Source organism: Hyperolius riggenbachi, chromosome 11, assembly GCF_040937935.1.
Source record: "Hyperolius riggenbachi isolate aHypRig1 chromosome 11, aHypRig1.pri, whole genome shotgun sequence".
Classification (NCBI taxonomy): Eukaryota; Metazoa; Chordata; class Amphibia; order Anura; family Hyperoliidae; genus Hyperolius; species Hyperolius riggenbachi.
The window spans coordinates 238,684,339-238,697,181 of record NC_090656.1 but is presented as its reverse complement, the minus strand read 5'-3'; the positions used below and the strand labels follow the sequence as shown (position 1 = coordinate 238,697,181).

The 12,843-nt window shown below is 49.9% G+C and overlaps 1 protein-coding gene across 1 annotated transcript in view; it reads right to left on the bottom strand.

The window, feature by feature from the left end:
* DDB2 (damage specific DNA binding protein 2) overlaps positions 1-12,843 on the bottom strand; it is a 70,783-nt gene that overhangs the window by 22,142 nt on the left and 35,798 nt on the right. Inside the window, exon 6 of the mRNA XM_068259471.1 lies at positions 5,285-5,384. Within this exon, the coding sequence (XP_068115572.1) occupies positions 5,285-5,384 (100 nt within the window). The remainder of the gene's footprint in view (positions 1-5,284; positions 5,385-12,843) is intronic.

Genomic DNA, 12,843 nt, shown 5'->3' with positions numbered 1-12,843 from the left:
CGTCCTCGATATCTGTAGGACGTCTACATAATCATCATACAGGAAGTAGAGAGGAGAGGACGTGGATGCGGCGTGGGACATGCGGTGTCCCCTCCGGCAGCCGCGTCCTCTCTCCTCTCCCGATCTCTGTATGACGCGTATATATGCGTCATACAGGAAGTAGAGAGGAGAGTGAGGACATGGATGCAGCGTGGTAGATGCGGTGTCCCCTCCGGCAGCCACGTCCTCTCTCCTCTCCCGATCTCTGTATGACGCGTATATATGCGTCATACAGGAAGTAGAGAGGAGAGCGAGACCATGGATGCAGCGTGGGGCATGCGGTGTCCCCTCTGGCAGCGCGTCCTCTCTCCTCTCCCGATCTCTGTATTATGCGTACATATGCGTCATACAAAAAGTAGAGAGGAGAGTGAGGACATGGATGCAGCGTGGTAGATGTGGTGTCCCCTCCGGCAGCCGCGTCTTCTTTCCGCTCTCGATATCTGTAGGACGCCTACATATGAGTCATACAGGAAGTAGAGAGGGGAGGACGCGGATGTGGTGTAGGACATGCGGTGTCCCCTCCGGCAGCCGTGTCCTCTCTCCTCTCCCGATCTCTGTATGACGCGTATATATGCATCATACAGGAAGCAGAGAGGGGAGCGAGGACGTGGATGCAGCGTCCCCTCCGGCAGCCGTGTTCTCTCTCTCCTCTCCCGATCTCTGTATGACGCGTATATACAGGATCTTCTAAAAAAATTAGCATATTGCGATAAAGTTCATTATTTTCTGTAATGTACTGATAAACATTAGACTTTGATATATTTTAGATTCATTACACACAACTGAAGTAGTTCCAAGCCTTTTATTGATTTAATATTGATGATTTTTGCATACAGCTCATGAAAACTCAAAATTCCTCTCAAAAAATTAGCATATTTCATCCGACCAATAAAAGAAAAGTGTTTAAAAAAAAAAAAAAAATCAACCTTCAAATAATTATGTTCAGTTATGCACTCAATACTTGGTCGGGAATCCTTTTGCAGAAATGACTGCTTCAATGCGGCGTGGCATGGAGGCAATCAGCCTGTGGCACTGCCCTAACCCTTTAACCACTTTCGGGTTTCGGGTGGTTTTGATGATCTGTGCTGCGGGGACTCTTCAGCCCGCAGCACAGATCAGATAGCAGGCAGGGTGATCAGACTTCCTCCCCTTTTTTCCCCACCAGGGGGATGTCCTGCTGGGGGGGGGGGTCTGATCACCGCCGCACTGCTGCGCCTAGTGGGGGGTCCTCAAAGCCCCCCTCCGCAGCGCTATTTCTCCCTCTGCCTCCTTCCCTCCCTCCCCTCTTCATTATGGGCTGCGCAGAATGGAAATCCGTACTGCGCCGCCTCAGATAGGCTTCAGCCTATCAGATGCCGGCGATCCCCGGCCAATCGGAGGCCGGGGATTGCCGATCTCCTCTACGTATGTATGTAAGTATGTATGTAAACAGCGGGGAAGATCTTCCCCGTGTGTTTACATTTACCCTGCGAGCCGCGATCGAAGGCTCGCAGGGTGTTCATGGAGACACCCTCCGTGAACTGACATGGAACGGCCCATGGAAACCGCTTCAGGATTCAGGGGCGTACTTATGCGTACGCATTAAGGCTGTGGATTTTGCCGTCATCACTTGATCACAACCAGCATATTAGACCGCTAAAGAGAACCTGCAGTGAGAAATATAGAGAGTACTATCTTCATTCCCTCTCCCTGGCGTTCAATTTCCCCAGGATTTCTGTGCAAAAATTGATAAAATTAATTTTTAAAACTTTTTTTCCTGTAACTTGCCAAAATGTGTCAAGCAAGGGTCCAGTATTCAGTGCAGGGGAGTATTGATGTGTATGCACGTTTATACTGCTCACAGCATGTTTTGTATGGACGGATATATCTGTCCATACCGCCAGGGCGGTTAAACCATGTCAGTTGCCGGACGTCTGCGCTGATACTCTGCCTCAATTAGTCACTGGCCCAGGATGAGCATGGAGATCGGATGCTGCAACTCTGGTGTGACTCTGCTGGCTGCATGCTTGTTGCAGGACTGTGACTCCACTGGCTGCATGCTTATTGCAGGTGTGTGACTCAAACACAACATAATCCAAAAGCTTATCATGACAGCCAGGCAACCAGCATTGTTCATAAGGGAGTGAAATATCACCAGTCTCTTGGAAGTATAGTTTAGATTTATTGACTGTACAGGAGACACACCATGATGGCAATGTCTGCCCAAGGAAGGCCTTAGCGGATATACACATTGGAATGAATTACAGATTATTGAGTCCTGACATACAAGCTGACTATTGGGTGACACAAAGCTGCATAAATGAATGTATGAATATCTAGGAATATCTAAGCAGCTAATCCTGTTAGCCATAAATGGTTTCATAGACCTTTGCATGGACAATAGTTTGCTGTAACTCAAGCTTAGCTACTTCTGATGCCTTTTACCTACAAAACATTCCCCGGGTGCATTCAATTCCCATTAAGATTGTCCCCACGCCGTCTTACATCACCGCCCTCAGCCTGCTCCGGCTCCCGCTAGTTCAGCCAGTCTATGCAATAGGAAGTGCGCTGTTTACCTATCTCTCCAGCGGCCACAGCCAAGCACATTGTTCACCCCTTTACAACACCCATCAGATGCTGCTCCATGCTGTCCTCCCTCCTCCCCATCTAGCCCTCCCCCCCCCCCCCCACCGGATGCTGCTCTGTGGTGCACCGTGCTGTCCTCCCTCCTCCCCATCTATCCCCTCCCCCCCTGCCAGATGCTGCTCCGTGCTGTGCTGTCCTCCCTTCTCCCTATCTAGCACCCCCCCCCCACTGGATGCTGCTCTGTGGTGCACCATGCTGTCCTCCCTCCTCCCCATCTAGCCCTCCCCCCCCCCCCCCCGGATGCTGCTCTGTGGAGCACCGTGCTTTCCTCCCCATCTATCCTGTCCCCCCTGCCAGATGCTGCTCCGTGCTGTGATGTCCTCCCTCCTCCCCATCCCATCTATCCCCCCTCCCCCCCCGGATGCTGCTCCGTGGTGCACCGTGCTATCCTCCCTCCCCCCCATCTAGCCCCCCCCTCGGATGCCGCTCCGTGGTGCACCGTGCTGTCCTCCCTCCTGCCCATCTATCCCCCCCGCTGGATGTTGCTCCGTGGTGCACCGTGCTATCCTCCCTCCTGCCCATCTATCCCCCCCGCTGGATGCTGCTCCGTGGTGCACCGTGCTGTCCTCCCTCCTCCCCATCTATCCCCTCCGCTGGATGCTGCTCCGTGGTGCACCGTGCTGTCCTCCCTCCTCCCCATCTATCTTCCCCGCTGGATGCCGCTCCGTGGTGCGCCGTGCTGTCCTCCCCATCTACCCCCCCCCCCGGATGCTGCTCCGTGGTGCACCGTGCTATCCTCCCTCCACCCCATCTATCCCCCCCGCTGGATGCTGCTCCGTGGTGCGCCGTGCTGTCCTCCCCTCCTCCCCATCTATCCCCCCCGCTGGATGCCGCTCCGTGGTGCGCCGTGCTGTCCTCCCCATCTACCCCCCCCCCGGATGCTGCTACGTGGTGCACCGTGCTATCCTCCCTCCACCCCATCTATCCCCCCCGCTGGATGCTGCTCCGTGGTGCGCCGTGCTGTCCTCCCCTCCCTCCTGCCCATCTATCCTCCCCGCTGGATGCTGCTCCGTGCTGTCCTCCCTCCTGTCCATCTATCCCCCCCCCCCGCTGGATGCTGCTCCGTGGTGCACCGTGCTATCCTCCCCATCTACTCCCCCCCCCCCCGGATGCTGCTCCGTGGTGCGCCGTGCCATCCTCCCTCCACCCCATCTATCCCCCCCGCTGGATGCTGCTCCATGGTGCGCCGTGCTGTCCTCCCCTCCCTCATCTATCCCCCCCGCTGGATGCTGCTCCGTGGTGCACCGTGCTGTCCTCCCTCCTTCCCATCTATCCCCCCGCTGGATGCCGCTCCGTAGTGCGCCGTGCTGTCCTCCCCTCCCTCCCTCCCCCATCTATCCCCCCCGCTGGATGCTGCTCCGTGGTGCGCCGTGCTGTCCTCCCCTCCCTCATCTATCCCCCCCGCTGGATGCTGCTCCGTGGTGCACCGTGCTGTCCTCCCTCCTCCCCATCTATCCCCCCGCTGGATGCCGCTCCGTAGTGCGCCGTGCTGTCCTCCCCTCCCTCATCTATCCCCCCCGCTGGATGCTGCTCCGTGGTGCACTGTGCTGTCCTCCCCTCCCTCATCTATCTATCCCCCCCCCCCTGGATGCTGCTCCGTGGTGCGCCGTGCTGTCCTCCCCTCCCTCATCTATCCCCCCGCTGGATGCCGCTCCGTAGTGCGCCGTGCTGTCCTCCCCTCCCTCATCTATCCCCCCCGCTGGATGCTGCTCCGTGGTGCACTGTGCTGTCCTCCCCTCCCTCATCTATCTATCCCCCCCCCCCTGGATGCTGCTCCGTGGTGCGCTGTGCTATCCTCCCTCCTCCCCATCTATCCCCCCTGGCTGGATGCTGCTCCATGGTGCACCGTGCTGTCATCCCTCCTCCCCATCTATCCCCCCCGCTGGATGCTGCTCCGTGGTGCGCCGTGCTGTCCTCCCCTCCCTCCCCCATCTATCCCCCCCCGCTGGATGCTGCTCCGTGGTGCGCCATGCTGTCCTCCCCTCCCTCATCTATCCCCCCCGCTGGATGCTGCTCCATGGTGCACTGTGCTGTCCTCCCCTCCCTCATCTATCCCCCCCCCTGGATGCTGCTCCGTGGTGCGCCGTGCTGTCCTCCCCTCCCTCATCTATCCCCCCGCTGGATGCTGCTCCGTGGTGCGCTGTGCTATCCTCCCTCCTCCCCATCTATCCCCCCTGGCTGGATGCTGCTCCGTGGTGCACCGTGCTGTCATCCCTCCTCCCCATCTATCCCCCCCGCTGGATGCTGCTCCGTGGTGCGCCGTGCTGTCCTCCTTCCTTCCCATCTATCCCCCCGCTGGATGCCGCTCCGTAGTGCGCCGTGCTGTCCTCCCCTCCCTCCCCCATCTATCCCCCCCCGCTGGATGCTGCTCCGTGGTGCGCCGTGCTGTCCTCCCCTCCCTCATCTATCCCCCCCGCTGGATGCTGCTCCGTGGTGCACCGTGCTGTCCTCCCTCCTCCCCATCTATCCCCCCGCTGGATGCCGCTCCGTAGTGCGCCGTGCTGTCCTCCCCTCCCTCCCCCATCTATCCCCCCCGCTGGATGCTGCTCCGTGGTGCGCCGTTCTGTCCTCCCTCCTCCCCATCTATCCCCCCCCACACCTTCCTTCTCATAGCACTCACCTCCTTCCCACAAGTCTCCAGCAGGACCACATTGCCCACATTGTCTCCTGTGACCACACTCTGCCGACTGGCGGACACGTCCAGGCTGCAGTACCACATGCTGGTGGAGAAGACAACAATCACTAGGTCGGACCAAGCCATGGTTTATCAGAAGACAAGTAAGCAAGTAAGCATGGGTTATCTCATTAGATTTCCTAATTATATTGGCACCACAATGCAATGCAGCGGAATGTAAAGCCCCATAAACATGCTCAATAGCGGTCTTATATGTTGTGCAACAAGTAGAAACACCTAAAAAAAAAAAAAAAAAAAAAAAAAAAAAAAGGTCTTTTGCTATTGTTCAAAGAGCTGATTAGACTGATAAGTCAATCCAACTGTTGGATTGACTTATCTCCTGCATGTACCTGGCGATATGTAGTTTTTCTCACAGCTGCTGCAGCTTACACTGCAGCTAGTTTACTAGCAGCACACAGTAACAGCTTATACTGTACATACTGGAGGCAGCAGAGAGCAGCACACACTGCAGCTAGTTTACTAGCAGCACACAGTAACAGCTTATACTGTACGTACTGCAAGCAGAGAGCAGCACACACTGCAGCTAGCTTACTAGCAGCACACAGTAACAGCTTATACTGTACATACTGGAGGCAGCAGAGAGCAGCACACACTGCAGCTAGCTTACTAGCAGCAGACGGTAACAGCTTATACTGTACATACTGGAGGCAGCGGAGAGCAGCGCACACTGCAGCTAGTTTACTAGCAGCACAGAGTAACAGCTTATACTGTACATACTGGAGGCAGCAGAGAGCAGCACACATTGCAGCTAGTTTACTAGCAGCACACAGTAACAGCTTATACTGTACATACTGGAAGCAGCAGAGAGCAGCACACACTGCAGCTAGTTTACTAGCAGCACACAGTAACAGCTTATACTGTACGTACTGGAAGCAGCAGAGAGCAGCACACACTGCAGCTAGCTTACTAGCAGCACACAGTAACAGCTTATACTGTACGTACTGGAGGCAGCAGAGAGCAGCCAGCACACACTGCAGCTAGTTTACTAGCAGCACACAGTAACAGCTTAAACTGTACATACTGGAGGCAGCAGAGAGCAGCACACACTGCAGCTAGTTTACTAGCAGCACACAGTAACAGCTTATACTGTACATACTGGAGACAGCAGAGAGCAGCACACACTGCAGCTAGTTTACTAGCAGCACACAGTAACAGCTTATACTGTACATACTGGAGGCAGCAGAGAGCATCTATTTACAATATTAAGCATATTAAGCAATATTAAAGAGACTCCGTAACAAAAATTGCATCCTGTTTTTTATCATCCTACAAGTTCCAAAAGCTATTCTAATGTGTTCTAGCTTACTGCAGCACTTTCTGCTATCACAGTCTCTGTAATAAACCAATGTATCTTTCCCCTGTTAGACTTGTCAGCCTGTGTCTGGAAGTCTGCCAAGTTCTTCAGTGTTGTGGTTCTGCTATGAACTCCCCCTTCCAGGCCCCTCTATGCACACTGCCTGTGTATTATTTAGATTAGAGCAGCTTCTCTCTTCTCTCTTATCTTTTACAAGCTGGATAAATCGTCCTCTGAGCTGGCTGGGCTTTCACATACTGAAGAATTACAGACAAGGGCAAAGCTGTTTGCAGGAAGAAACAAGCAGCCTGAAACTTCAGTGCATGAGAACAGGGGGAAAGAAACACACAAATGATCTCTTGAGATTCAGAAGTAAGGCTGTATACAGCCTGCTTGTGTATGGATGTATTTTCTATGTGTGGACATACTGTACATCAACCTACTTCCTGTTTTGGTGGCCATTTTGTTTGTTTATAAACAAGCTTTTTAAAACTGTTTTTAACCACTTTTAATGCGGCGAGGAGCGGCGAAATTGTGTCAGAGGGTAATAGGAGATGTCCCCTAACGCACTGGTATGTTTACTTTTGTGCGATTTTAACAATACAGATTCTCTTTAAGCATTTACAACATTAAGTGGATGGGTGAAATGGAGGAAAGTGGATACATTTTTCATCGGGAGGGAGTGCGGAAATTTATCCAAATACCTCCTTCGCTTCACCCATAAAATTAATATTGTAAATGTTTAATATGCAGAACGGAGGGAGGATTTGTAATGGAAGGAAAGGGTCAATAAACAGGGAGGGAAACCCTCTGTGGTCACATGCTCTGACATGCTGATAACCTCCTCCTACCCACAATCCTTTACTTCCAGCATCCAGAGTGGCAAAGTATTGAATGCAAATCATTAGCACCGCATAACTACCGACCGTTTTTCGCTCAGTTTTTGCATCCATACCACTCCATTATCACCTGCTACCGAACACTCTAACTAACTATCCTCACACAGTGGTGAATTGCGAAAAAAAATGTTAACCACTTTGTCCTCCTTGACGTATAAAAACGTCAAGGAGGACAGGCGCGCTCCCGCGGCCGATCGCGCGCGTGCACGCGCACTCCCGGCCGCGGAGTCGGTAGCCACGGAATCAATGTATCGGGCTGGGGAGCCCGATCATTGATTCCTCTCCCCCGCTGAAAAAGCGACAGCTTCTCTTGGAAGCTTCGCTCTTTCTGAAGCTGTGTCCCTCTAAGCGTACATTGTACGCTTAGAGTGACGTCATGTAAAAAAAATCGAGATTGCCATCTTGTGGCCAAAATGTAAAACTACATGTAAATGCCCAAAAACATTACAATACACCAATATTTCCCCAAATAAAACACTTTTAAAACCCACCCTCCCAAAAATGCCCACATAAAATGTTTAATAAAAAAAAACAAAAAAAAACATTACTATAAAAAAAAAAAAAACCACAAATATTTACCTAAGGGTCTAAACTTTTTAAATATCTATGTAAAGATGAAATATTTCTATTTTTTTTTATAAGCTTGTAAATAGTGATGTATGCAAAACGGAAAAAATGCTCTTTTATTTCCAAATAAAATATTGTCGCGATACATTGTGATAGGGACATAATTTAAATGGTGAAATAACCGTGACAAATGGGCAATAACAATACGTGGGTTTTAATTATGGAGGCATGTATTATTTTAAAACTATAATGGCCGAAAACTGACAAATAATGATTTTTTTCATTTTTTTTCTTATTCTTCCTGTTAAAATGCATTTACAGTAAAGTGGCTCTTAGCAAAATGTACCCCCCAAAGAAAGCCTAATTGGTGGCGGAAAAAACAAGATATAGATCAGTTCATTGTGATAAGTAGTGATAAAGTTATAGGCTAATGAATGGGAGGTGAACATTGCTCGGATGCATAAGCTGAAAACGACTGAGATGTTAAGTGGTTAAAATACCTCAGGAGGTAAAATACCGACCTTTTATCACTTACTAACTCTCCTCTGGTGAACTTAGGCCATTAGGTTTACTTAGGATTTTTCCACAAGAAAAGCTATATGAAATATTACAGCTACCATATATACTCGCATACAAGCCGACCTGCATATAAGCAGACCACCCCACTTTTACCTAAAAAAAACAGGAAAAAATGATTGACCCCCATATAAGCCGGGGGGTAGGAAATGCTGGCCGCCTTATTCCCTTAGTGTGTCCCAGTATAGCCAGTATAGTACCCAGTATAGCCAGTATAGTGCCCAGTATAGGTAGGTAGTGCCCCAGTATAGCTAGTTTAGTGCCCAGTACAGCGCCCAGTATGGGTAGGTAGTGCCCCAGTATAGTGCCCTGTATAGGTAGGTAGTGCCCCAGTATGGGTAGGTAGTGCCCCAGTATAGTGCCCAGTATGGGTCGGTAGTGCCCCAGTATAGCTAGTATAGTGCCCAGTATAGCTGGTATAGTGCCCCAGAATGGCTAGTATAGTGCCCAGTATAGCTGGTATAGTTCCCAGTATGGGTAGGTAGTGCCCAGTATAGCTAGTATAGTGCCCAGTATGGGTAGGTAGTGCCCAGTATGGGTAGGCAGTGCCCAGTATAGCTAGTATAGTGCCCAATATGGGTAGGTAGTGCCCAAATATAGCTAGTATAGTGTCCAGTATAGTGCTCAGTATGGGTAGGTAGTGCCCCAGTATAGCTAGTATAATGCCCAGTATAGCTAGCATAGTGCCCCAGTATAGCTAGCATAGTGCCCAGTATAGCTAGCATAGTGCCCAGTATAGCTAGCATAGTGCCCAGTATAGCTAGCATAGTGCCCAGTATAGCTAGTATAGTGCCCAGTATAGCTAGTATAGTGCCCAGTATAGCTAGTATAGTGCCCAGTATAGCTAGTATAGTGCCCGGTATGGGTAGGTAGTGCCCCAGTATTGCTAGTAAAGTGCCCCAGTATAGCTAGTATAGTGCCCAGTATGGGTAGGTAGTGCCCCAGTATATTGCCCAGTATAGCTAGTATAGTGCCCAGTATGGGTAGGTAGTGCCCCAGTATAGCTAGTATAGTGCCCAGTATAGCTAGTATAGTGCCCAGTATAGCTAGTATAGTGCCCAGTATAGCTAGTATAGTGCCCAGTATGGGTAGGTAGTGCCCCAGTATAGTGCCCAGTATAGATGGTATAGTTCCTAGTATAGCTGGTATCGTGCCCAATATGGGTAGGTAGTGCCCCAGTATAGCTAGAATAGTGCCCAGTATAGCTAGTATAGTGCCCAGTATAACTAGTATAGTGCCCAGTATAGCTAGTATAGTGCCCAGTATGGGTAGGTAGTGCCCCAGTATAGCTAGTATAGTGCCCAGTATATAGCTAGTATAGCGCCCAGTATAGCTAGTATAGTGCCCAGTATAGCTGGTATAGTGCCCAGTGTAGCTAGTATAGTGCCCAGTGTAGCTAGTGTAGTGCCCAGTATATAGCTAGTATAGTGCTCCAGTATAGTGCCCAGTATGGGTAGGTAGTGCCCCAGTATAGCTAGTGTAGTGCCCAGTATAGCCAGTATAGTGCCCCCGTATAGCTAGTATAGTGCTCCAGTATAGCTAGTATAGTGCCCCAGTATAGGTAGGTTGTGCCCCAGTATAGCTAGTAAAGTGCCCCAGTATAGCTAGTAAAGTGCCCCAGTATAGCTAGTAAAGTGCCCCAGTATAGCTAGTAAAGTGCCCCAGTATAGCTAGTATAGTGCCCAGTATAGGTAGGTTGTGCCCCAGTATAGCTAGTAAAGTGCCCCAGTATAGCTAGTAAAGTGCTCCCAGTATAGCTAGTATAGTGCCCAGTATGGGTAGGTAGTGCCCCAGTATAGCTAGTATAGTGCCCAGTATATAGCTAGTATAGCGCCCAGTATAGCTAGTATAGTGCCCAGTATAGCTGGTATAGTGCCCAGTGTAGCTAGTATAGTGCCCAGTGTAGCTAGTGTAGTGCCCAGTATATAGCTAGTATAGTGCTCCAGTATAGTGCCCAGTATGGTTAGGTAGTGCCCCAGTATAGCTAGTGTAGTGCCCAGTATAGCCAGTATAGTGCCCCCGTATAGCTAGTATAGTGCTCCAGTATAGCTAGTATAGTGCCCCAGTATAGGTAGGTTGTGCCCCAGTATAGCTAGTAAAGTGCCCCAGTATAGCTAGTAAAGTGCCCCAGTATAGCTAGTAAAGTGCCCCAGTATAGCTAGTATAGTGCCCAGTATAGGTAGGTTGTGCCCCAGTATAGCTAGTAAAGTGCCCCAGTATAGCTAGTAAAGTGCTCCCAGTATAGCTAGTATAGTGCCCAGTATGGGTAGGTAGTGCCCCAGTATAGCTAGTATAGTGCCCAGTATAGCTAGTATAGTGCCCAGTATAGGTTGTACAGTGTCCCAGTATAGCTAGTACAGTGCTCAGCATAGGTAGTAAAGTGCTCCAGTATAACTAGTAAAGTGCTCCAGTATAGCTAGTAAAGTGCCCCAGTATAGCTAGTATAGTGTCCCAGTATAGCTAGTATAGTGCCCCAGTATAGCTAGTAAAGTGCCCCAGTATAGCTGGTATAGTGCCCCAGTATAGCTAGTATAGTGCCCCAGTATAGCTAGTATAGTGCCCCAGTATAGGTAGGTAGTGCCCCAGTATAGGTAGGTAGTATAGTGCCCAGTATAGCTAGTAAAGTGCCCCAGTATAGCTAGTATAGTGCCCCAGTATAGCTAGTATAGTGCCCCAGTATAGCTAGTATAGTGCCCCAGTATAGCTAGTATAGTGCCCAGTATAGCTAGTAAAGTGCCCCAGTATAGCCAGTATAGTGCCCAGTATAGGTAGTACAGTGTCCCAGTATAGCTAGTATAGAGCCCAGTATAGGTAGTATAGTGCCAGGTATAGCTAGTATAGTGCCCCAGTATAGGTAGGTAGTGCCCCAGTATAGGTAGGTAGTGCCCCAGTATAGGTAGTATAGTGCCCAGTATAGCTAGTAAAGTGCCCCAGTATAGCTAGTAAAGTGCCCCAGTATAGCTAGTAAAGTGCCCCAGTATAGCTGGTATAGTGCCCAGTATAGCTGGTATAGTGCCCAGTATAGATGGTATAGTGCTCAGTATAGCTGGTATAGTGCTCAGTATAGCTAGCATAGTGCCCAGTATAGCTAGTATAGTGCCCAGTATGGGTAGGTAGTGCCCCAGTATAGCTAGTACAGTGCTCAGCATAAGTAGGTAGTGCCCAGTATAGCGCCCCAGTATGGGTAAGTAGTGCCCCTCCCCCACCGTCGCTGCTTTTACCTTAGCCGGGGCCGCTTCTTCTATTCCCCTCTCCTGCTCGGTAATTCACAGCAGCGCTCTTCACGGCTGCTGTCTGTGATTAGGCAGGAAGCAGTAGAGAGCGCGGCTTCCTGTTGCGGCAATATGTATCGCTGTTACTATGGGAACCGCTCTCTCTCTCTACTGCTTCCAGCGGGGGGGGGGGGTCGGACCAGAAGACTCTCATACAAGCCGCCCCCCAACTTTTGACCCACTTTTTGGGGGTCAAAAATTCGGCTTGTATGCAAGTAAATACAGTATTCCAAAATTGAGTGAAATATGTAAAAAAAAAGTTTTTTTTTTTTTTTCTTCCTTCAAAGAAGAATTCTATTTACTGACAATAGTGTTAATGTTTGCAAAAGCCTAGATTCTGCTGAATCCAATGATACCAGATATGTATTAATATCCCACTTTTCCTGTCCTAGAATTGGTGCCGCCAGTACAGGTAGCCAGATATACAGCGGGTTGCAAAAGTATTCGGCCCCCTTGAAGTTTTCCACATTTTGTCACATTACTGCCACAAACATGCATCAATTTTATTGGAATTCCATGTGAAAGACCAACACAAAGTGGTGTACACGTGACAAGTGGAACGGAAATCATACATCATTCCAAACATTTCTTACAAATAAATACCTGCAAAGTGGGGTGTGCGTAATTATTCGGCCCCCTGAGTCAATACTTTGTAGAACCACCTTTTGCTGCAATTACAGCTGCCAGTCTTTTAGGGTATGTCTCTACCAGTTTTGCACATCTAGAGACTGAAATCCTTGCCCATTCTTTGCAAATCAGCTCCAGCTCAATCAGATTAGACTCCAAGAGTTTTTTTCTTCCAAGATTGCCCTGTATTTGGCTCCATCCATCTTCCAATCAACTCTGACCAGCTTCCCTGTCCCTGCTGAAGAGATG